The 25,741-nt window shown below is 40.3% G+C and overlaps 1 protein-coding gene across 1 annotated transcript in view; it reads right to left on the bottom strand.

The window, feature by feature from the left end:
* Window positions 1–25,741, bottom strand: part of PTPRB (protein tyrosine phosphatase receptor type B) — a 108,634-nt gene that overhangs the window by 62,704 nt on the left and 20,189 nt on the right. The window contains exons 4-9 of the mRNA XM_054718844.1: window positions 21,778–22,051; window positions 10,871–11,146; window positions 9,750–10,007; window positions 7,813–8,076; window positions 5,652–5,921; window positions 2,443–2,703 (exon numbers count right to left, since the gene is read on the bottom strand). Of these exons, the coding sequence (XP_054574819.1) occupies window positions 2,443–2,703; window positions 5,652–5,921; window positions 7,813–8,076; window positions 9,750–10,007; window positions 10,871–11,146; window positions 21,778–22,051 (1,603 nt within the window). The remainder of the gene's footprint in view (window positions 1–2,442; window positions 2,704–5,651; window positions 5,922–7,812; window positions 8,077–9,749; window positions 10,008–10,870; window positions 11,147–21,777; window positions 22,052–25,741) is intronic.

Below are 25,741 nucleotides of genomic sequence, written 5' to 3'. Positions count from 1 at the left end.
ACTCCCCACATCACCCCAACCTCTTTAACAGTGGATGGAAAAGAAAAAATTTCCTCTGAGAATCCATAACCTCAAGACAGCTTCAGTAAACTTGCAACTTAAATTCATAAGACCTGGATGATCAAAAGATCTCAAGGTAACAATTTAGATTAAAATAGGTCTGGGTTGATAGTAGTCCTGTGTACCTGAAAGAATCAAATGAAAAGAAAGTTCTTTTTGAAACCCACTTTCAAACAAGGCATCAAAGAGTTCCCACAGAATAAAATCCTAAAGTATGTGAGTTTATAGTAAAAAAGTCACAATTATTTAAGAAAGTAAAGTGCCATGAGCAAAAGGCAGCAAACCCAATAGGCAACAGAAATGCACTTCTGAAGATTTCAAATAATTATCAGATATAAAATGTAAAATGAAAAGTGTTAATAAGCTTAGAGCAATAAAGGAAGAGAATGGAAATATGACTAAAGAGAATCGAAGAAAATGTTTAAAAGTGAAAAACATATCAATTATTAAAACTTAATGGGTAGACTTAAGAATAGTTTAGAAAGAAACACAGAAAGAATTAATGAACTAAAACAAAGAGCTGAGGAAATTAACCAGACTATATATATATGTATATACATATACATACATACACACACACACACACGTTATATATATGTACACACATATATAGTGTATATATATGTATATGTATATACATACTAGAGGCCCAGTGCATGATTAAATCATGCACGTGTAGGGTCCCCTACACGCTTTTGCTTTCGATCGCGGGGGAGCTGGGTGCCTGTCCGCTGGTGCACCAGGCCTTTCAGAAGCCTCTGGCGCAGCGGAGGCTTCTGGAAGGCCTGGTGCCGGAGCGGACAGGCACCCAGCTCCCCCGCTTTTGATGGTCTGCAGTGGGACGTGAGCTCGCTGCCCCAGAGGCCTCTTCTGTGCCGCAGCACAGCCATGGCGCAGATGTTGAGCTCGCGCCACCGCTGGCGACGCGAGCTCAGTGTCCCACTGGCCCAATCGGCCACCCCGGCCACCCTGAGTCCCGCCCCCCCGCGCCTCCTGGCCAATCGTGGGCATAGCGAAGGTACGGTCAATTTGCATATTTGTCTATTATTAGGTAGGATACATACATGTATATATTTGTATATATATACATATATATACATATACACACACACACATATATATAAAATATTCTAGAATACCAGTAGGAGACACAGAATGGAGAAAAGGCAAGAGCAATATTAGAGAGTTAATAGATGAGAATTTCCAGGATTGATGAAAGATACTAATCTGCAAATACAGAAATCCCAATAATCTTAAGCAAGGATAAACAAAAAGAAGAATGTACTTAGATCATTACTGTGAAACAGCAGAACATCCAAGGCAAAGAGCAGATCTTAAAAGCAATCATAGAAAACAGATTACACATAGAGAAATAAAAATTAGATTGACAGCTAACTTTTTAATGTCAACAATAAATTTCAGAAAGACTCAATTAATATCTTCAATGTACTGAGAGAAAATAACTTTCAATAAAATTATAACCCAGGGAAAATATTTTTCAAAGTTGAGAATTATATAAAGACATACCCAAAAAAACAAAAATGTAGAGAGTTTGTCAGTAAACAATTCAGTAAAGAAATTTGAAGGATGTTCTCTAAGATAAAAAAATGTAATACAAGATGGAATTTGAGATACAGGAGGAAAAGATGAAGAAAAAATTGGTAAACTGGTGGGTCAATCCAAGGATACAATAATTACATTTTTTTTGGTGGGGTTAAAAAAGAAGAGAGAAATAAAATACAGGACATAAATTGGAAAGGGATGTCTCTGATGATGACCTTGCTTCCTATTTCACTTAGAAAATGAGAGTTATCAAAAGATAAATGCTACCACTACATCTATCTATTTGCTGTATCTGCACCCATATACTCTCTCCCATTGGACTCTCAAGTTTTACTACTCGTATCCTTTCCAAAGCCAATTCGTTCACTGGTGCTACAGATCCCAATACTCCTTGCTTTTTCATAGAATAATGACAACAATTCTTCCCTCTCTCTGGATAGCCTCACCATTCCTACCATTCCTCTTTCTTTTAAAATAGGTTGTCATTTATTCTATCATTAAAAAATAATCCTCCTTCCAAATATACTTTCTCTTTCAGATGCTGCCCTATTTCTTGGCTATCCTTTGCAGCAAAACTCCTTGGAAAGGTTGTTCTCTGCTCTGTTTTAATTTTAGCAAAATAAACTCACAGTAAAACAAAACACAGAACTATTAAAGACAAGAGCTGAAATTAGTAAAAACAAAAAAACAAAACCCAGAAAGGATCCATAAGTCAATTCCCAGCACATAAAAGGCATTTAGTGAACATTTATAAGTTGAGTGTTAAACAGTTCAGCAGACAGGATACTTCTAAAGCCTAAAGTTTATGAAGAATATTACCTGTTCTTCCTTTCGTTGAAGATGAATTTTTTAAGTCTCCACTTATGCTGGTGACAGTAGCTATGTATTTTCGTCCAGGCACCAGGTCAGTAAAAGTGAATTCTCTGGCATCTCTGGGGAGTGACTTGTGGATGAGCAAGAGGTTTCTGTCCGCGAGTGAAATGATGTATTTTTCCCATTCCGCAGCAGGGGCTTGCCACATGACGCCCAGTGAGGTTTCGTTGGCGTGTTTGACACGAAGCTGGAGGACAGCCATGGGGACTGAGGAAAAGCAATGGAGACCTGGGTCACTGACTGACTCAGAAACACTCACATATTCTTTAGAGCTGTTTTCTTCCATCCACAGAAGTATTCCAACTCAGCTTTTCTTTTCCGAATGCTTATGAACATTAAGAAAAAATAAAAACTCATCACAAGATATTTTTTTAATAAAACAAACAGAAATAAGGATTCAAAATAATACTATTGGAAAATACGGGGTCTCTTATTTTTGGCCACATAATGCTTTATGAGTGCTTATGTCTTCATACGAATTCTATGAATTGAAAATATTTAATTCGATCTTGTCATCCACAAAACCACAGAGTACTTTGGGAGGTTTAGGAGTGTCTGTTGCCTCCCTAGCTTGGGAAGACAAAGTGATTTTTCCCTTCATTTCTAAGGGAGGAACACTGATGTGTTCATGAAAGGGAGAATAATATAGCTGGTAACTAATAATAATAATATCTGATTAAAGACTCCAATTATCCAAATAACTGAAATTTCTTCCACTTTTTATTATTAAAACTTTTAGGAGACATTTTTAAGAGTAAAGTGCTAATCCATAAGACACAATCAAATGTGCAAAATTATACTGTGAATTTTCTGTCCACCAAAGGCATTTTCTGTCATCTCCCAGGATAACAATGCCTTCTTCTAGAATCCCTCTTGAAGGACCAGCCTGAGTCTCTACTTGAAGAAGTGTCCCTCTTTTCAGAAATATGTACATGGTAATTTGCTTGATTTGTTTCTTTTTCTTTTTTCATCACAGATTTGCTTGCAAGCAGACAATGTACCATGAACATTCCTCTCTATTAATGAAAACTTTTCGGTGTTGGGGTCCATGCTTTCAAACTTTTTAAGAGCTTGTTGAGGTTGGCAAGGCTTCTGTTAAACCATTCGATGTGAGTTTACCTGGGGGTTCTCTTTCTCCTGGTTTCCTTTTCTCTTACTCCGTCTTCATCCATGTGTTCCTGCTCCAGTTCCAGTAACTCCTCATTAGTCACTTCCTCAGGAAGCACCTCTGGGAGCTCAATGTCACCCTCCTCCACTCCCAGGTTAAAGTTGATTGCCATCTCAATCACAGCTTTGTTGATTTTTGCAACCTCCTCCCCCTTGGCAAATCCTTTGAAGTCATGGACAAACCTCTTGAATTTCTTCTTTCAGATGCCATTCATATACTTGGTGATATCACCCCAAGCCGAAGCAAGGCTCTTGATGAAGTTATAGATGTTGAATCCTTCAAGAATTGCATCAGTGTTTTCTCAGTGTCTTCCTCAGCTACAGCAGTAGCCTGGGGGGAAATCCTCACCAGGACCTTCAAAGCTCCTATGACTCCTTGGTCCATTCGTTGGATCAAAGAGGTGGTGTTGATGTGGGATGAAGATCACCAATAAGAGGAAGATATCCAGGAGCATTACCAACAAGAAGCAAAATCTTGAAAGGTATGTTATTCTCCAACCACAGCCATTCAGGAAGGCATTCTGGAAGAGGATGTACACTGGCAGTGCATGCTTACTGGCATATTTGAAGGTCCCGTGACTCTCACTGTGCCAGACCACGAAGGGTTTTCAATTTGTAGCCTGCAACTTTGTTCCCAAGGAAGAATAATAGTCCTTAAGAGCCTTGAGACCTGGCATAGACTTGGCTTCCTTATGGATAAAAGTCCTTTTAGATATCTGTTTCCAGAATAGGGAGGTTTCATTTTTATTGAATATTTGGTTTGGAACGTAATTTTCCTCCACAATCAGCTTATCTAGCGTTCCCAAAGATGTTCCTACCTTCACATTGGCACTCTCAGACTCACCAGTTACGTTCACATTGTGTAATGAATAATGATTCTTGAATCATTTAAATCACACAGAGCTAGCAGGAAATTCAACATCATAGTCGGGTACAGCCTTTCCTCCCAACGTCGCAAACAGACGTCTTCCTTTGGCCGTGATGGTCGTGGTGCTAAAAGAGACATGCTTCTGTGTCTGGTCTTCAATCCAGGTCATTAGAAGTTTCTCCATGTCTGATATAGGCCCTTCTCAAATTTTGTTTAGTCTTGCTTCTTTCAATGGAGCAGATCCTTTAACAGCTTCCATCACCTTATTGTTCTTCAAGATCATAGCTATGGTGGAATGGGACATGCCTGACTGATGAGCAATAACCATCACTGATTTTCCACCTTCGTAGTCGTTAATCACTTCAATTTCATTTCCAGGTCAATCTCTCAATGTGGCCTCTTACTGGCAACATTGGCAGTGGATTTTATACACATAGGAGTCATGATGAACAAAACAAACACAAGATTAAATTAAGCACAAAACAAACAGTGCAGTAAACATGAGATGTTTGAGGCTGCTTCTGCTGTAACATGACATACTGTTTTACAGCAACCTTTTTTTTTAAATAAGTAGAAAGAGTGCACTCTAAAATAATGTTCACATATGCAATGAATATATAAATATACAAATAGGTAACAGTATAGTAAATATACAGGTCAGTAACATAGTCTAGTAAATATACACATCAGTAATATAGTCTTTTATCATCAAGTAGCATGTACTGCACATAACTGTATATGCTATGCTTTTACATGACTAGCAGAGCAGGTTTGTTTACACCAGCATTACTGCAAACATGTGAGTAATGCATTGAGCTGTGATGTTACGACGTTTATGACACCACTAGGTCATAGGACTTTTTAGCTTCATTATAATCTTATGAGACCACTGTCAGTCACTGACCAAAATGTTATGCGGCTCATGACTGTATAAAAATAATGGTGTTATTGGTGGAAGGGATTTCTAATGTTCTTATTTGACAAAATTAGTAACCCTATTTCAGTCTGCAAATATATAATATCTAAAATTCAGAAAATGACATTGACAGCTACCTGGGTTACTTGGTAAAGGGACCAAATTAAGATTACATCAGTCATTAACACCTTCATAATTGCTTACCTGTCCTGCCTTGGCAACGCTTAGAGTTCTTCAGATTTCCACTCTCAACAATGACTTCTACCTCATACTGTCTTCCTGGTATGAGCCCTATGTCATCTATGACATAATGTGTTTCTTCCTTTCCCACGGTGATGTTGAGCAGCACCAACGAGTCATTGAAGAGCAGGACCCGATACTGCTCCCAGTCTCCAGCAGGGGGCGACCAGCTCACTACTAGGGACCTCACCGAACCATTGCTGTTTGCCTCCAGGTTCCCAACTTTCTCTGGAACTAAATGGTGAAATGATGTCAAAAAGGAGATACTCAAAACCAAAAATAAGGATACTTATTCACTCTTCATGGGCGACAGGAGATCAGAGACCTAATATCTGCAATTCAAAACATTTCTATCCCCACCTGACGTTCGTGGATTGCAAATGAGTGTTCTTTCCTCACTATGAAGACATTTAACACTCAAGAAATATATGCCCGACTCACTTTAGTAGTGTATCAGTAATGCGATCTTCTGTAACACTGTTAATAACCTACTGATATGAACGCTGTTTGCACACCAGCTCTAGAGATAATACTGATGTTGCATCTAATGACCGTGACATTGATGGATGTGGCATTTTTTGGAAAAGACTGCATGTTGTGGTCATAAAACATTCCTCTTTCTTTTCCAGTTGAAAAACACTAATCTTGCAATACAGCTCTGATTTTATTCCTTTGCTCAAAAACATTCAAGGTCTCTCCATTAACTGCAGAATAAATCAAGTCCTTCGTGTGGCATTTGCAGTTCTCTACCACAATAAGCCTCCCTATCCTTCCAGTCTTCTGGCCACTCCCGCAGCCACACTCCCTCCTGCCCCACTCTCTCCAATGCTGGCCTCCAGCAGCTTGCTCTGCAGACGTGTCAGTCTCCTGGACTCTGCTGCCTTTGCTTATGTCATCCCTCCCATCTCAAATCCCCCTCCCTTGTTTCTCTCTTTTTCTTTTTTTAAAAATATATTTTATTGATTTTTTTACAGAGAGGAACAGAGAGTCAGAAACATCGATGAGAGAGAAACATCCATCAGCCGCCTCCTGCACACCTCTTACTGGAGATGTGCCCGCAACCAAGGTACATGCCCGTGACTGGAATCGAACCTGAGACCTTTCAGTCCGCAGGCCGATGCTCTATCCACTGAGCCAAACCAGTTAGGGCTCTCCAGGAAGTCTTTACTGCTCTTCTGAAAGAAATGTTTGTTCTCTTGTCTCTCTGGACATATGGTTTTTACTTGGGATCTCTAACAGCACAGAGAATGGACTCTGGAATCAGACAGGCTGGTTTCAACTCCAGCCACACTGTTTACTGGCTGATGACTATGGACAAGTAATCTGTAAAACTGTGATAATAATGGGACCTTTCTTGTGGTTTTGTTGTGAGAACTGTATGAAATAATGGCGTAAAGTCAGTGCCTGATATGGAAATCTCAATACAATTACCATTGTTAAAATGTACTGCAGTATTTTTATTTTGTGTGGGTATGTTCTACATTTGTGTGATTAGAACGTAACTTCCTTAAGAGCAAGGGGGTCAGGCTTTGTGGACCATTAGGGTCTTTGTCTCATATTTTTCTTTCTGTGTTTTTTTTTAAACCCTTAAAAATGTAATAACCACTCAGCGTGGGGCTATACAAAAACAGGTTGTAGGCTGTATTTGGCCGAAGGATATAGTTTGCTGAACCCTGCTGTTTTAACAAATCCCAAAGCTCATGCTACAATAGTTTACACATCGAAGGCACTGGATAAATGTTTGGTGACTTAAATTAATAAAATAATTTAGTAAAAATATGGTAAGTGCTAACTGGCTCTTACTATAAATGCTGATTAGAAATATTTCATTTATTAGTATCAATGCTAATGCATTTTTGCTACTTAAGTGGTGTGGTGTGAAATAGCACAGGGCAGAGCCAGTTATGTAAATCATGCAGGAATCAATCCAAACACATTTGCTTAAATAACTCAGGTAAATGCAATTAACCCTCTGCTTTACTCTGTATGTGGGGCCTGACCACAGACACCCTCAGTCATGTAGGCCATACTTCCCAGGTTAGGGAAGGAGTATCCCTTCTCCTCTTCTAAGATGGATCAGAGACTGATTTGGGCAACCAAGGAATATTCTGGGGTCCAGCCTCACCTGTTCTGCCCACTGCCATCTTCTGAGCAGACAATTCACCAGAGACACAGCTGATGGTAACTTGATAAAGTCGTCCAGGGGTTAAGCCTTTAAATTGGGTTTCTGTAACCTGGGGTGCTAATATTCTGGATTCTTGGGTGGTCCCTTGGTGAGACAGCGTAATGTTGTAGGAATCCACATTTCCAGGAGGTCTCTGCCACTTGACTTTTAGAGAGGTCAAAGTGCCATCATTTGTCACCTTCAGATTTGAGACTTCCATGGGGGCTAATTAGGAAGAAAGGACAAGTGACTTTAACTAAGATATCTTACTAGTCTTGTGGCCAAATTTTGACCTGAATTTTAATCTTGACAAGCCACACTCCCTGCACAGAAGAAAAGGACATCTTCATGAGGCAAAAATAATACTGCAAAACCAAAGAATGGCTATATGGCTAGTGGAAAGAGCACAAACGTGGCAGCAGAAATTTGAATTCTGGCTCAGACTGAGTCGAGTTGGCTGGGCAGCCCTGGGCAGCTCTGCCTCTCACTGAGCCTTGGGGTCCTATCGGTAAATGAGGGCTTGGTCAAAATTCTCAGAGAGGTCGTCATCTGCCTAATTTCTTCCACTCTTTATGTATCTAATAATAGCAAGCACAAAATCGATTGGTCAACTGATCGGCTATAACAAAATTTTGTGTGCTAAAAATACTTTATTTTTCATTTTAAAGGATGATAAAATTAAAGCTTAACCCTTTGCACTCGCTTGCTTTTTTCTTGATTCCTTTATTCTAATGCTAACGGTGTCGAGTCACACTCGACATCCGAGTGCAAAAGCTTAAGCGTTGTGTCAATGACTCACTGATCCCGAAATTAAAATTTTATCTTGTCCTTCTTCTACTCCTCCTCCTCGAAAAAAATAAAAAAAGTTGTATCATTATTTCGTCAATGAAAAATGATCACAAAGGAGAGATATTTTGGTGAATATTTTTTCTACCTCTTGCTCATGCTGTATTTTGGGGCTTCATTAATGGCATAATATAAAATAACAACACTTCATTAAAAGAATGATTTTGCATAGATCAGTTAGAAGTGTAATTTGCTCTTGATATACATAAATAATTCTTAAGGTATATCTTTGTTGGGAATGTCTATACATCTTTGAGATGTGATGTGAAAGGTATATGTAAATGTACTGGTATCCAAGTCCATTTCCACAAGCCTCTGAAACTTTCAGAAACTCTCATCGCTAGAATCATTTTTAAGGCACTACATATTTGAGTTTATGTTAAAATTAGATAATTTCCCAAGAGAGTGTATTTATTAACACGTTAGACCCACCAGAAGCATTAGAATCTACTAAAATGTAAGTTCCATGAGGGCAAAGACTCTGTCTCTTTTGGGTGTTGTTATATCCTCAACGCCTAACATACAGTTTACACCCAATAAATATTGAATGAATGAATTAGTGTGTATGTGAATTATTCATTAAAACAGCACAGATCAATTTATCGGGCTATATTAGGCTGTGAGACAGGTCCTGGAGTTCTGGGTCTCAGGGCATGCTTTGTTGGGCAGAGCTTTGGGGAAATGGCTGTTTCACAGGAGTGGGTCCCCACGTAGTGGTGAGAAAAGTACCCTGGTTGGCGGTGAGTGAAGGCACAAGGGCAATGGAATCCTGTTTAAGAGAAGGGAGACTGGCATACTGAAATGAGAAGCTGGGACTCTATCAGTAATTAACGTTGCTACTTCAGAATGCTGCCAAGGGCTAGTCTAAACTTTGGAATAAAGGGAACCCCTGTTTTTCTAATTAGAAAAGTGGATACATATTAAGGGCCTTCTATGACATATGAATTTCAAATTGTCCTATGTTATCATTATTCAAGTCATTAATAAGCCTTGTTTATTAAACCTTTCCTTGATTTGCACATCATTCTTGTTCAGCTAGCTGGGGCACTTACTTGTCCTGGCCAGTTTCCACCTTCGGTTTTGCAGCCCTGCGGCCTCAGTTACAATGGTGAGGTTGTAGAGGTGGCCAGATGTCAGTCCATGAAAAGTGTAGGAAGTAGCATATTTGTCCACAACAACGTTATGAACTAGGATCCCTTTATCCATTAGTATCAGCTGGTATCTTTCCACATTCCCAGAGCCATGGGACCAGGAAATCAGGAGAGAATTCGTTTTCGCTGAAATACCAATATCTTTCACCGGGGATGGCACTAATGGGATAAATACATTTGCAAAGTGTCATTCATAACTTCCTTGTAGAAGACATGGACACATTTAACTCAAAATTGCACATTCATTTATGTTTCTCTGTACATCTAACCTGTGTGATAAGTAATGAAAACAGCACTTTTGAAATTTCACCAGAACCTAGATTCAAACTCTTTTCAAAGTTCACAGCCTAAAGCTACATCATAGTTTACCTGTTTGCCTCTCTAACTTAATATAGAGATTCTGTAGTTTTTGCCAATGAAGTATGATGTGGCATCGCAGTAAAGGGAAAAAGAAAAAGTAAAGAACGGTAGGAGAGGAAAAATGGAAAGAGAGCAATAAAGCAGGAGAGAAAATGAGGGGAGAGTGAATGATAAGAAAGACAGCCCCTTGTGGAAGGAGATGGTGAGATGTCACTGATCTTAGGGTGTCTGGGTGCAAGCGAAGGCTTGTTCCAAGCATGAAGGGCTTTAGAAAACAACATGACTTGATGTGACGAGAAGAATACACAAAGGAGGAAAGCAGTTAACAAATTCCTTTTACGGCACAAACTCAGAAAACGTTGCTGTCTGAGATTTGAGTTAGAAGGGCCATTAGGAAACATTTACTTATTTTGGAGAAAACTCTAGAGCCAGAGAAATGCCATAATGTGTTCAAAATAACCCGGCAAGCTGGCAGCACAGCCACACCTCCTTATTTTCAGTCTAGTCTTTCCACTCTATCACACACCATCGATGTATCTTGTCCGTATGTATGTATCGTGTACATATCTTTGATGTGGGAGCATTCTTACTTCCATTTCTTGAACTTAATATAATGTCAAAGGAGCACAGACTATTAAATACCCAACTACCTGTAATCTTACCTGTTGATCCATTGATATGAATTGTAGAGGACCGTTTCGTTCCAGAAACAGCTGTGATGGCAATATTGTATTTACTACCAGCAGTAAGGTTAGAAAATGCATATTCATTCCATGAAGTACTTCCCTGAATTTGGGCCTCCTGCACCTTTTGGTGACCATCAAATAACTGCACCTCATACCAGGTGACTCTTCCGGAAGAAGGAGTCCACCCAACGTGCAGGGTGGTTGAAGTAGTCTTCTCTTTACTGATCTCAAACCTAGCAGGAGGCAAAGGGTCTGCAAGGCAAAAACCAAGAAAGAGAAGGTGGCTTGAAGACTCCTGCAAAACGTGCTTACTTTGCTATAATCCAGACTCATTGTTCTTAAAAAGTTGAAGCATCTGCTGCCCATGAACAAATCAGCATTTTACTCCACTTCCGAACTTACCATTTAATTCAAAAAAGAAACCCACTAATTTATACTAGTCATATAAACTCCTTTTTCTAATAAAACTATTTGGTTGAGACAACTGTGAGTTTGGAATTCCAAGTAAGGTGATATTGTCTTTGGTTTGCAAGTTCAGCACTTTTCAAACATTGACAAACATCCAGGCTATGCCTGGATAAATTATGAAAATCAACAGAAAATACAGACATTAAGAAATAATTGTGAAATCTATACTGAAATTTTTTTTAAGGTTGTGGGTTTTCATGACTAAGTATAGATAACTTCTGGTTGTTTTCAGATATCAGAAACCCACAAAAGATACAGACATGGTTATGAGCCTAGGCTAAGTTTACTCACTGAAATGAATTCTCCCAACAGCTGGGATTTCCTATGTCACTAAATTTTCAAAACTTGAATTCTGGGACATTTTGGAGCTACTGAGGCCCCCAGAGCAGGTGGAAATGGGTTATCCTGCACCCAGCTGTTCACTTAGCTTCAACTCTCAAAGCCTGGGTCAGTTTGCGAAGTCCCATTTCCCATGAATCGAATCTTTGCTATGGAACTCGAAATAGGATGAACAGCATGTCTCCAGGCTAGCAACTAAGTCAACAGTGTTTAGTGTGCAGAGAGACCATTTGAGAAATGAGACTCTCCCTACTCTGAATGCTGGGAGTAGAAACATTGAGAGACATTCACATATGAGTAATTTTCAGAAATTCCACATGCTTCTTAGTCTAGGAAGTGGGATTAAGATAGGGAAAACTAAATTTCAATAGTCAGGTCAGATATTTTAGTGGCATGGCTATAGAGATCTCAGTTCTTGTCTACCTCTTGGCAAATTATAGTTTTCTCACAAAATGACTGCAGGAATTCTACAATGTTCTTAGAACAGTATAGATTTTTAAATGGTGCTTGTTTGTGACACTAATATTAATACAAACATGTACAAGCTAACCTTACTCTGTATTCAAAAGGCATTTATGACCAAAGAGTTCATAAGACTATCTATGGGTAACCTAGAGACACCATACATAGACTAAATTCAGCCTGTGATCTATATAATGTCTTTATGTTTTTGGCTATGATTTATATGAGCACATCATACTGTAGAAATTAAATAAGCCACACAACATTTTATAACATCATCAATTAACAATAATATACATGTAAGCTGACAAGTAAGCTGAGGCAGCAGTAACTTTAAGAGCCAAAAAAGCACGGGTGAGCTTGGAGGACAAGGTTGTGTAGTTTACACCCCAGGCCAGCACAGGTTCACCTGAGAGTGTAGGCTCTAGAACTCGATGACCTGGGCTTGCACCCGGCTCCCCTGCTCTGTAGCTGTGTGCTCCGGGCAATTCCTGAGCCTCTCTGTGCCTCAGCTGTCTCATCTAGGCAATGCTGATGATAACACTATCGTTATAGTAGAATTGCTATGAAGGTTGAGTATTTTATCTGGAGCACTAAAAACAGTATCTGTACATAGTAAGTGTTCAGTGTTAGTTAGTACTGTTATTACTCCTATAATCAGGAGAAGATCTTGTCATAGAAGCAGGAGGCTATAGTAGCAGAGAGCGTGGGCTTTGGAGTCAGAAGGAACTCAGTTCAAATCTCAGTTTCATTATGTATCCGTCATAAGACTTTGGGCAAGTTACTTCGTCTGTCTAAGCCTCCCTTCTCCCATCTGTCTGGGGAATATAATTATAGTACCTACATTCTTGGGACTTTCAGGAGTAACAAAATACAGAGAAGATTTTACCTGACATACAATGGGCACTCAGTGATATAAATTTACTCTGTCTACTTGGTCATAAATAAAATTCCTCTGGCCCTAGCAGGGTTGGCTCAGAAGAAAGAGTGTCAGCCTGCAGGCTGAAGGGTCCCAGGTTCAATTCCAGTCAAGGGCATGTACCTCGGTTACAGGCTATGGCCCTGGTTGGAGCATGTGCAAAGGCAACCAATCGATGCGTTTCTCTCACATCGATGTTTCTGTGTCTCTCTCTCCCTCCAACTCTCTCTAAAAACCAATGGAAAACTATCCTCAGGTGAGGATTAATAAAAAAATCTCTATATATAAAACCCTAATATGCAAACAGACTGAACAGCAGAACAACCAAACAACCAAACAACCAGTCATTATAACGTGGGAGCAGGGCTGCTGGAAGACAGGGAGCCAGTGGCCTTGGTGGGAGGGGCTGGGCAGGGGCACAGAGGATGGGCCGAGACCAACCCCTGTGCCCACTGCAGCCTCGCAGCCCACAGTTCCCTTCAAGGTGCACGAATTTGTGCACTGGGCCCCTAGTAAATAAATAAGAACGAATGTGAGCTCTTCTTAAAAAAAAAAAAAATTCTTCTAAAAAACTGATAAAATGAAGGCAAAAGTGGAATACAATTTTTTAAACCAAAGTGATAAAAGCCTTAATTGCTGTCTTCATAAAAACTAACCTTGAGAAAAATCTTACCAATTTATTCCCATGAACTAACTTTCTAACCCTTAAGATAAAAAAAAAAGTTCCCAAGGTGGTTCACATTTAAAAGCTCTGGAGGAAAACAGGTTTTTTTTTAAATGTTTTTTTTTTTATTCCTGGCAATATTATTTCTATCTTAGATAATAGTCTATAATTAAGGACGTCATAATAAAAGCAAAGAACATAATTACCCCTCACAGAAAGTTTTCGTGTTGTCTGGCAAGGATGGTATTTCACTATCATAAGATTCTAACAGCCAACGAAACTCAAGAACAGCCTTGACCTAGCCAACCAACATGACCCATTTTTGCTGAAGAGGCATTTTAAGGACGAGGATGAGAGGGACAGCGGCTTTCCAGGGATAGTTCTAAAGAGATCAATACTGTACCGTCATCGACGTCTACAACTGAGTCAAATAAAGGCCAAAGAAAATGATGTTATGTTCAGTATAATCTAAACATACATGATCTGCAAAATAGGAGCTCCAGAAAATGAATTTTAAGGTTCCGTGCCTAGAGGGTGAAGTTCAAAAATGCAGACTTTATCTAATCTCTCTGAGCCAGAAAACAAAACAGTCAATCCTTTGTACATCCGCTAGAACAAAGGAACAATGAGCCTGGGAAGTGCCTGGGCTGCGAGAACCTGCACTGGAAACAAACACTTAAAACCCCATTTATGCTGTGATAAAGCCCTTTGCTGGCAGCTGTCCACCATTGCTATGCATGCAGCAAAGTTAGTTTTCAGACATCTCAAGCTAAGCCCAATGAAAACTCTGCTGTATTAAAAAAAAAGTTTTCAATATTTTATTAGAAACAAATTAGATACCTCCATCCAGGATGCTAATTTCATATATAAATATATATAAATAGGGAGATTTTTAAAATGCTATTTGGAAATCTAGTTATATGTCTGTAATCTTCTGGACTTATAAGTTGTATGTAATTAGAAAACCCTACTTAACTTATGTAATTTATGCCGATGGCTAGAGGTAACATAGGTGTGCAGTATAGCCTTTCTGGTTTTTCCACTCAACACTCTCATACATGGTAACCAGTGAAGTATTATCTATATAAATAATAAAAGCCTAAGGGACCGTTATGGCGAACGACCAGAACGACCAGTCGCTATGATGCACACTGACCACCAGGGGGCAGATGCTCAATGCAGGAGCTGCCCCCTGGTGGTCAGTGCGCTCCCACAGAGGGAGTGCCACTTAGCCAGAAGCCAGGCTCACAGCTGGTGAGCACAGCGGCAGTGGCGGGAGCCTCTCCCGCCTCCGCAGCGAGCAGGCAGGCAGTAAGAAGCAAGGGGTCCCGGATTGCGAGAGGGCGCAGGCCAGGCTGAGGAACCCCACTCCTTCCCTCCCCCCCTGCACAAATTTCCTGCACCAGGCCTCTAATAAACTATAAAAACTGTTGAAAACCATAAATCAATAATTTAATCTCAAACAATATATCAAGATTTATCATTAGCCATAAATTTAAGATATCTTTGTGCTTCTGAGTTTCAGATAGACCTGGAATGCCCAAATGCAAAGTGCTGCCATATTCATCTGTCAGATTTCAGTGAATCTACCAGTATTTGGAAGTCCTAGAATTCCGTAAACTGGCTTGATGTCAATCCAACTTTTCTGTTCTCAGAGGAAAAGATTAGGTGTAGCTACATTCCTGAACCAAAATTAATTCTTCCTTTTCTTTCATTTTTTTTAATGTTACAGGAAGAGGGAGAAACTCATATATACATATAATGAAAGCAGTATTTTCTTTAAAAAATTCTCTTGCATGGCTATTAAAATATCTTTTGATATAGGAATTTCCAGAGTGTTTAGAGTTCAAAATGATAGTATTCATTTTGGAAATAAAATCAACCTTATCACAAGAGTGCAGGCAACCCATGGGTTAATACCAAACGCTCTTCTTGAAGTCATAATAGCACCACAGCCTATCTGTAAGATCTGAGAGTTTACAATAGATTTTCTCAGTTTTGGAAACCTGCACCAACGGATGGTTTGTGGCTTTTGCCTGACAGAAGAACAAAGTGAAAAAGCGATTGCTCACAGTCTCCAGTTAATTAAATATATCTCTTTTACTTTGTGATTGTTGCTGTTTGACTATACTAGTCAGCTTTCTGACGTCTTTTAAGATGATAGCCTATATTATGCCAACACATCAGGTTAACATGCATTTGATTTATCACCTTAATACTCTAGAAATGAAGTTCAGGCAAGAAGGAGCTCTCAAAGTTTTAACAACCTTGAAAGGGAAATTAAAGCTGTTTTGACAATTGTTTGTATCATCATTAAGTGCAGGGTGCCCCCTTATTTTCCAGGTCATCACATTTGGCTCTACATATGTAATTGTTAGACGGTCTGCTATCTGAGAGTTTACAATCTACTCAGGCAATTGAAACTACCTTTGATATTAAACACAACCTGGGTTCAAATTCCAACGCTGTCTGTTACGAAGGTGACTTTAGGCAAGCTGCTTACCTTTGCTGATGCTGTTTCCTATCTATAAAATGGGACCCACAATCCGTTGCAGAGTTTACGTGCTAAGAGGTAATGGAGGTAAAGAGGTAAGTGCAGCCCTCACACATGTTGGGCTCTCAGTAAATAGCAGTAGACTTCTCTGACAAGGTCAGAAAGATGTCAGAATTATTCTTTATCACCCTGGGGCATTCCAGAGAATTGGTGTCTGGGAATGGAAAGTGAAGCAATTTTTCTGTGTTCTCCTCTCATTCTGTCTGGACAAATTGGATTTTATATATTTCTTGCTAACCTGTAGAATGCCATGCCCACCAACAGAAGTCAGACTAATGGAGGAAGCTTCCTAAGCACACAAAAGAAGATCAAGCTCAGAGCACTCAGTTGGTTCATTCCCTACATGTAGCTCAGCTTGACTTTAGAACTCCTGAAATAGACCGCAAGGAGCTGATTGCTAAATACTGGCGTCCATCATCAAGAATTCAACGCAACTGCAAATCATTCGCTGCTAATAATTTATAATTTCTTCACACTCTAACACATTTAATCATTATTTCACCCTTGTGTAGGCTACACACACACACACACACACACACACACACACACACACATACACACACACACTTATTTTGTAGTATATTTTTTTCCTTAAAAAGTCAACTTGGAAAGTAATAACAAAGTGTCATGTAGTAATTTGAAAGAACTAATACCAGCTTAAGAATTATGTCCATTTTGCAGAATAGTGGAAAGAATTGGAGTTGGATGCAGTGAATTGGGGTTCAAGTTCTATGCCTATCCTCTATTAGCTGTGTGGATTCGTGATCTGTTAATTCTTAGGAATATCATTCTTATCTCCAACCTGAAAGTAATAATAGTAAACTTTCTAGACATTTAGTATGTAACAAAAACCATTCTAGAATTTACATATAAACCACTTAAAACCTCAAAAGACCCTATGAAGTAGGCAATATTTTTATTATCCTCCCCACTTTATAGATTAGGCTTGGGGAGGTTAATAACTTGCCCAAGGCAACTTGTCTAAGAAGTAAGTGATGGAGGCTGCAGCTTTCAGAACTCAACTCTTAACCACTCTGCAACCTGTGCCTTCATAATACTCCCTCCACAGGACTGTCCTGAGGATAAAATTAAACAATATGTGGTCAGTGTAATATTTAGTTTATCTATACAGATTTGACCATGCATAAAGAGGAATGGTACCAACATTTTGATGCCAATGAAAAAAACAGAAAAACGATGCCAATAGCTCTTGAACTCCAGTGTGCACTGATCCACCTTGATATTTGTTTAAAATCAAATACCCTAGACTCCACTCTCTTTAAATTCATCACAGGTTGGGTAGAAGCCAAAAATATGCCTTTATAACAAGCTCTGCAAGAGATTTTGATGCAAATAGCTTACAGAAATCATGGCCTATGTTTAAAGCTATGTAAGTGTTATGGGCTGAATTGTGTACCTCTAAAATTCATATGTTGAAGCTGTAACCCCCAACACTTCAGAATGTGACTGTATTTGGAGATAAAGCCTCTAAAGAGGTAATAAGGTAAAATGAGATTGTTAGGGGAACCCCATTCCAATCTGACTGGGGTCCTCATAGGAAGAGGAGATTAGGACACAGACAGCACAGACAGAGGGACCCCACGTGTGGACGTAGTGAGAAAGTGGCCACCTGTAAGGGCATCAGAGAAGCCTCAGAAGAAACTTGCTGACACCTTGATCTGGGACGTTTAGACTCCAGCATTGTAAGAAAATAAATTTCTGTCGTTTAGACCATTTAGTCTGTAGTATTTTGCTGTGGAAGCCCTAGTAAGTCAGTGCAATAAACAACATTTTGAAATGGAAATAATAGCTGATATGATGATTTGGTAATTACAGCTTCTAAAATGCTCTTTATTAAAGCCAAAGTAGTTAACCATATTAAAAGTGCTGATTTTTCCCTCTCATGAATAAGTAGGTGAAACTAACTAACAAGAGGGCATATACCACTAAGATATTCTTCCTATAGGTGAAGTTCCCTACCACTAGTCTACTTCCCTGGGCTCCATAACTTACCCATAACCCAAGGAGAATAGGCCGTATTTTTAGTATGTGTGTATTTTCCCACTAAAATATTCATTTCTTTCATTCATATTTACTTGTTTATCATCTATCTATCAATCTATCTATCTATTCACGAGTAGATCCAACTCTTAATCTATTCATTAACTCATTCATTCATCTATCCATCCATTTAATCAATACTTATTGAACATGTGCCATGTACTAGATGCCATTTTAGTTGCTAAAAAACTACTTCTTATTGATGGGAGGATAAAAGCCCCCAAAAGTTCTAAGCGAAAACCAGAAAATTTTATTTAAACAAACTCAAATGTCCTTAGGATGCATTCAGGTAAGGAAATATGAAGTGGTCAAATGAATTGGTATCTAAAAAGAGAGAAGCCACAGCTCAGCTCTGGAGAGTTCTAGGCATATTGATGGCCCAGTTTTGCCAAATTTTCCAATATTTTAAGAGAATCCATACATCTGTTTTTTATGTAAATTTTCCATTTTTTAATGCCGGTGAAACAAACTGAACTCTTCACAAACACTACGTGAGCCAAATAAAACAGCTATTATCAGACACCTACACATCCCTCGGGGCTACCAGTTCTCAGCTTCTGCTCTAAACTGAGGACACAGTGTTGCAAAAGTGCTGGGTTCTCCAATATCAGCTCTCTTCATATCTGATTTCTGATGAAATCACAACTAAGTAATCTGGCTTTCAACTTCTTATGGTTGTTGCATAGATGATTTAGTGGCTGAAGAAACCTGAGACCTTCCCAATGTCTTCTCCGTGGTTATGAAAGCATGACATACATTCAGGAGGCAGGGCAAGGTCTTCACCCAGGAACGATGCGGCAAAGGCCTGACACCACCTTCATCATGACCTTCTCTCACCTCCGCACAGCCCTGCAAGGGCACCATGTATTGTTCGTCGTCCTTATAAGCTCACCAATCACTACCTGGTGTTAGTCACTGCAGTATCCATGCTCAATAAATGTTTGCTGGACTGAATATGAGTACACAAATTTTGCTGTTCCAATTTAAAAGCTGTAGTGAAAATTGATTGTTGCTGAAATAGTTCTCATTTAGTTAAAAATTTGATCTTTAAGGTCATGTCTACATGACACCAAAATAACTAGTTCTTTTAGAAAATTATCAGGAAAAACAATCAGACAAATCACACTTGGAATGATCAGAGATAATCTAAGCAACTGCTGCATTTCTAGCCAGGTCATGCCTTGCTCTCACTGTGTTTTATTGCAGACCAACAAGACAGGCAAACTGGCATAAGGATAGCACATCACACTTTGAATGACTTTTCTCTTTGAAGTTATATCTCAGAGTTAATATTATATACCACTAGTTGGTCCTGTTTTATTACACTAAAGTATAATTTGTAGATCTCATCTCTGTAATTTAGCAATTAATATAGAGGAGTATTGGTCTTTTCTCTTAAATAAATGAAAAATTCACATATATCCTTAAAACATAGATGGCACTATTAACAAAAAATAAACAACCAACCAAAAATATCCTCTTTGATACTTGATTTTAAATCTTAAGTTTCAAAAAAAGTTTACTTAAATACAATTATTTGTTAAATGTGGAGAATCCTAAGAAGAGTTATACCATCATACAAATAAGTGTGAAAAATTATCATTACACAAACATCAGCTGCAAGTTTCATTCTTCATATTCATCATGGAGCGCATAAAATGTGTGCTGTGAAGTGTACCTGTGGTACTGTAAAAGTAACTCCTTAGGGAAAATGATGAGAACCTGAATGCTAACACATTGGATGCTGATGAAGTCTTTTTTAAAAACTCAACATAGTTAACAAAATTCAAATATTTGTTACATTTCACAAATGTTTCTGGACTTGAAACACCTACATGCATAATTAAGTTGAAAGGGCATTCTAACTAGTAACCCCCACACTATGTCCTTTTCCATCACCGTTCATTTCCAAAAAATAAAACCTATGGGTCAAATGACTGTATCCTGGCTTATGAATGTCTTCATCCTTTCTCCCATAAGCTTCCGAAGTCTCACCTGTTTTTAAAAATCATCTGGTCCATTCAACACAGACATCTTATCAAATGTAATGAATACATCTGGAAGTTCTGTCATAAATTTCACAGTATTAGCAACCTGAGTGTTCACAAAACTATGCTCACATACCAAGAAACAAACAACTTTATGACTAAAAACCAAGCTGCTTAAACTTCTATAAAATATTCTAATTACGTGGTTGATTCCAGTCTTTCTGCTTCTATATAAAAATACAACTAAGTGTTTAACAAGTGGTATTTCTTTTCAATTTAAGTTCTTGCAGATCTCAGAAATTATCTAAAAGTTACATCTGAAGTAAGTCAAGTGATGTAACTGGGCATTCTTAACTTTTCTTTGAAAAAAATAAGAGAATTAATATTTGCTTGACTAATTTCATGAGCCCAGTTCCATTTCCTGATCCTGAGAACGGAAAGTTCTCACACCTCTTTAAAGAACTATAGCTGAAGAAGTGATCTTTGTTCAGGCTGCATGTGAAAGAATAGTAAGGACAACACATTTCTAAATTTAACTTCTGGAATTTTTCAGTGAAATTTGACTTTCTAGATAAAAGTAAGTCTTCCCTATTGCAATAAATAAAGCTAATGTTAAAAGGAAGACGAATAAAGTCATAAGACATCAAAGTCGTTAGAGAAGTTAGAACACATCTGGGAGTGACATGGGGATTAATGAGGTAAGGTGCATGAGAGTCCCTACCTGAGTGGCTGGCACTCGGTAAGAACTTGGGGCTAAATGACCAAGTCTACCACACTCATTACACAGATAAGCAAACTGAGGCAGGAAAGACAAAGTTAGCACGCATATATGCATGGAAGGATGTACCGAAAGTGTAAAGAAAGTAACTGACTCGAGGTGCAGAGTAACCAAAGGACGTTCTCTGATACTACACAGCTTTAGTTACGCAATACAAAATTATTTTCGTACCCTTGTTTCACGGCACTTTTCTAATATTCTCTTATGAATGGCTCTATTCTACTCCTGAAGATTTTATATCCTGGTTCCAAAAATAAAACCAAGTTGAGGAAAGGCATATCCCTAATCATTGCACTTCCATTATTTATTCTAAAAACATTTGCTTAAAATTATTCCAGGGCTTGACAACTTAATGGATTGGAAGCTGAAACCACATCAACTTTAACAAACTCCCTCCACAGCCCACGGTGTCTCTTGGCTGTACCCTAGAAGCGGCTGGTCCGCTGTGTTCAGCACCAAGGAAGTCTCTGAAAGCCCACCAAGCTGCTTCTGGCCAGACCTGAGGCTATGTATCTTCGCAGGCATTTTTTTTTTTTACCTTTATTTATTTTTTTTGTATGCCTGGGACTCAAAGGAAACACCAGCTGGATGAGGCAGGGCTCAGCCCGGAGTGGCCTGGCCATCCAGCAAGCACCTGCCACCCCCTTTACCTGTTTGCAAGACCACGGTTCTCCCTTCTCCATCCAGAGGCACAATCGTGAAGTTGTAGGTGGTTCCCGCTTGCAAATCTCTGGGATTACATTCGTAGGTGGTGTTGTCTATCCTCACGGGGTGGCACCTCGTGAACCCCGATGTGTCATTGCCGTAGATGAGGCTGAAGTTACAGGGCGGCCCCCAAGTTCTCCACCGGAGAGACGCGGCCCGGCTGGAGACCCTGGACTCGGTCACGGTGAAGTTGCATGTGGCCGGCTCGCCCAGTCCGGTCTGCAAAGGAACCAGAGACAGCAGCTGAAGCCCGCAGCCCGGGCTGCCGGGGACGGTTCCCCCGCGGGCTCCCCGCGCCGCCCGCGCCCCCAGCCTCAGCGCATCCCGTGGCGCACCCCGCAGAGAAAACGCCCGTGGGGGCGGTGGGTGGCAAAGGTCTCCCAGCTGCTCCTTCCCCAGAGCAGCAGGAGAAAAAAGTGGCTTCTTTTTTTTTTTGCCTTTGACAGTCTGGCTGGAGGCTCCGAGGAGGACCTTTCTTCCCAAGGGACAGAAAGAAATCCGGCCACCTCCCTCCCCAAAACAGGACCGGGGAGACCAGAACGTGGAGGGAGTGGGCGACTGGTGGAGCGGGGCGGGGACGGCGCGCACTCACCCGCAGCAGGCTCAGCGCGGTGCACAGGGCCAGCCCGGCGCCCCGGCTCAGCATCGCGGCCAGCGCCAGCGCTTCCCCCGCCCTGGCTCCGCCGACGGCCGCGTGGGGAGCCACTTGTTGCGCGCGCTCAGGGCGCCCCGCGGGCACAGAGCGCTGCCCTCGGGGCTGGCGACGGGCGAGGGCTGCCGCGGCCGCCGCTGCTGCGACTGTGGCTGCCGCCCCGGGCGGGCTGCGGACGCGAGAGGCGGCGGGGGCCGGCAGCGCGCCGCCCTTCCCACGCTGCCATTCTGACCCGCTCTGCCTCGCCCCGCGCCCCGTCCGCGGACTTCCGCAATCAAAAGGCAATTTCCTCGTCTCCCGGCAAAGGAACAATGCGCCGGCCGGGGAGGGAGCCCTGAGGAGCCAACGCCTGCGGCTGCCAAGGGCGCTCCAGGCGGGCCGAGCTGCCCCCCGCTGCCCTCGCCCCCGATAGGGGTCCCGTCTGGGTCCCAGGAGCACCGCTTCCTCCTCCCTTCCCCTCCCCTCGGCTTTCACTTTCCCCCACTCAGTGGTCCCCAGCCCCGCCGCCCTAGCCACAAGCAGCACTTGCTCCCTCTCACTTTCCAGCCCCCGACCCCTGCCCCTTCCTCCCTCCACGCCCAGTGCCTCCCCCTCCCTGTCTTCCTTCCTATCTTCCTCATCTGCTTTCTCCAGGGCCTCTTTTTCCCAGGATTAAACTTAACCACGACAGAATTCCCGGGGCCATCGACACTCCGCTGAAGGCTTTTATTAGAGTGCTTTTGCCTTTCTCACCTCAAAGCATTCATGTGTCCCAATGCGCACCCTTCTGACACCAGCAAGAGAAAAAGACCCCCAAAGGATCTTGTCCATTGTCAACTTGACCTTTATTTTTTTTTCTGCCATTCACTTTCCCCTTCCTCTTATGGAGAGGTCTGTGTCCTCCCTAAATGCTATGCAACTGGTGCTAACCAAGAACAAATATCACTGCCAATTGTACAACTCACAGGCAAAGCAGTTTCACCACTGATCACCCAGTACTTAAAGCCATTTCACCCATAAATGTCCAAGGAATAGAAGCTCTTGCTTGTGGGAGATACTATTGATGGCTCAGCTCCCCCACATATAACAAGAAAAAAGAAATTTATTCACTTTTCAGGATTGACTACCTGCTTTTTAGCAACTGCCTCAGTATCTGAATGACAGTGTATCTGAAAATGGATTTTACAACAGTTCCCAATAACCAAAGAACAAACATGTTTAATTGTACAATTAATTAACAGGTGATAATAACATAATATTGCAATAGCTTTTATAGTGTTTGAATGCTTTTTGAGGGGTGGCATCCCTAATAGCTATCAAAAGAGATGAGATTTCACATTTTAATTTTCAAATCAGAATACTCTAGAACTAACTCAATGAAAAAAAAAAAGGCATATTCCCTTCTTTTCAAATAGATTATATACACAGAAAGCTATATTATTGGCTACTCTAATGACTGCTTTCTACTTTGAAGTAATGCAGGAAAAAGTAAAAATTATTTAAAATATTTTAGGAAATATGTGTGTGTGTGTGTGTGTGTGTTTAATCTCTTAATGAAAACATGACATTTTTACTCCTTCAGAGATTCTATGGGCTTTCCTGTGCAGTCAGACCAAAGATTTCAAATCTCCTTTGAGTTAACAAACACTCAAAGGTCAAACTTAAAGCATGTGTGTATTTTTGGAAAAACTGAATCTTTGCTATTTCACTGTTCAGGTCATTTGTCTTAGAAAAGTGCTTTTGCCCTCCGTATTTTGCCCCCAAGTTCAAGAGCTTTCACAGCCTGGCATGCCTTTCTGCACCACCAGAAATCGCACTCTCCTCCCTCCCTCAGATACTGCAAGCCTACAGGTCGCCTCCAGCCTTTACAGGGGTCTTTTTTCAGCTTTCTTGCTTTCCAACATCTTGTTCTTTTTGTGCTGTATTCAGAGGACAATGTGCTCTCCTCATCTGCAAAACTGGAATAGTACCTATTCTAAATATTTCCCAGAGCTATTACGAAGAATAAATAGATCACATATGTTAAAGCACCTTTGCAAACTCTAATGTGCTGTACAAATGTCAGTCTGCCTAGTTATAGATTGCACCCAAATCAGCTTTTTTGCTCTTTTGAAAACTTATTCTTCACAAAGTTGTGCTTTCCTAACTTCTACTGCTCATCCCTCTTTTCCACTGAGGTTTATAAACCTTTCTCATAAATTGTTCCTCGGATTTGGAATCTTCTCACCAAGTAGATCCTGTATTGTACAAGTTTTCCCAAGCATCTTTTTTTTTTAATTGTTGTTCTTGTTATCTTTATTTTACTAAATTTATAAAATTCTTTGTTGTTTAAAGTATGACATATGAATCCTTTTTCCCCCATTGACCTGTCCCCGCATACAAGTCCTATGGTTGATCTCTCCTCCTCCCCCCTACCCGCCGAGGTTGGATAATTTGTTTGATGCTCTATGTCTATGTCTCTGGATCTGTTTTTGTTCATCAGTTTATATTGTTCATTATATTCCACAAATGAGTGAGATCATGTGATATTTATCTTTCTCTGACTGGCTTATTTCGCTTAGCATAATGCTCTTCAGCTCCATCCATGCTGTTGCAAATGGTAAGAGTTCCTTCTCTTTTACAGCAGCGTAGTATTCCATTGTGTAGATGTGCCATAGTTTTCTAATCCACTCATCTGCTGATGGGCACATAGGCTGTTTCCAGATCTTAGCTATGGTAAATTGTGCTGCTATGAACATAGGGGTGCATATGTCCTTTCTGATTGGTGTTTCTAGTTTCTTGTGATATATTCCTAGAAGTGGGATCACTGGGTCGAAAAAACCAAGCATCTTTTTTTAAAAAAAACACTACATGCCAGCAACCTTATAAGTTAATTTTTAAGTTACTTTCATTTCCAGTAGACTGTGCAACAATCCTTTCTTATAATCCTTCCTTTTGTGCAGGCAAATGCACCAAAAAGGCAACATTTGAGGAGGACTAACCAAGCAAGTAATGGCAAAGGTTCCTCACAACAGTTTGGATGCTTCCAAGATCTGTATTACTAACAGTGAGCTGCTAATAAGGCCTTGGGAATAGGAGATTGGAAAAGGAGGAATGACTTCTTTATATGCACTTATTTGATTTTTGAGAGACACATATATTTAGAATCATGTGCTGTCCTTTATTTATTTTAATGTCAATTATAGGAAGAATCATAGCAGTGCATGAAGGAAAGGATCAGTAGTCACAGGCATTTCTTTTCCAAAGTTGTGTAACTGCTAGTGTGCCAGTTCTTCTTT

This window comes from Eptesicus fuscus, chromosome 7, assembly GCF_027574615.1.
Source record: "Eptesicus fuscus isolate TK198812 chromosome 7, DD_ASM_mEF_20220401, whole genome shotgun sequence".
Lineage (NCBI taxonomy): Eukaryota > Metazoa > Chordata > Mammalia > Chiroptera > Vespertilionidae > Eptesicus > Eptesicus fuscus.
This window is presented reverse-complemented; position numbering and strand designations above follow the sequence as displayed.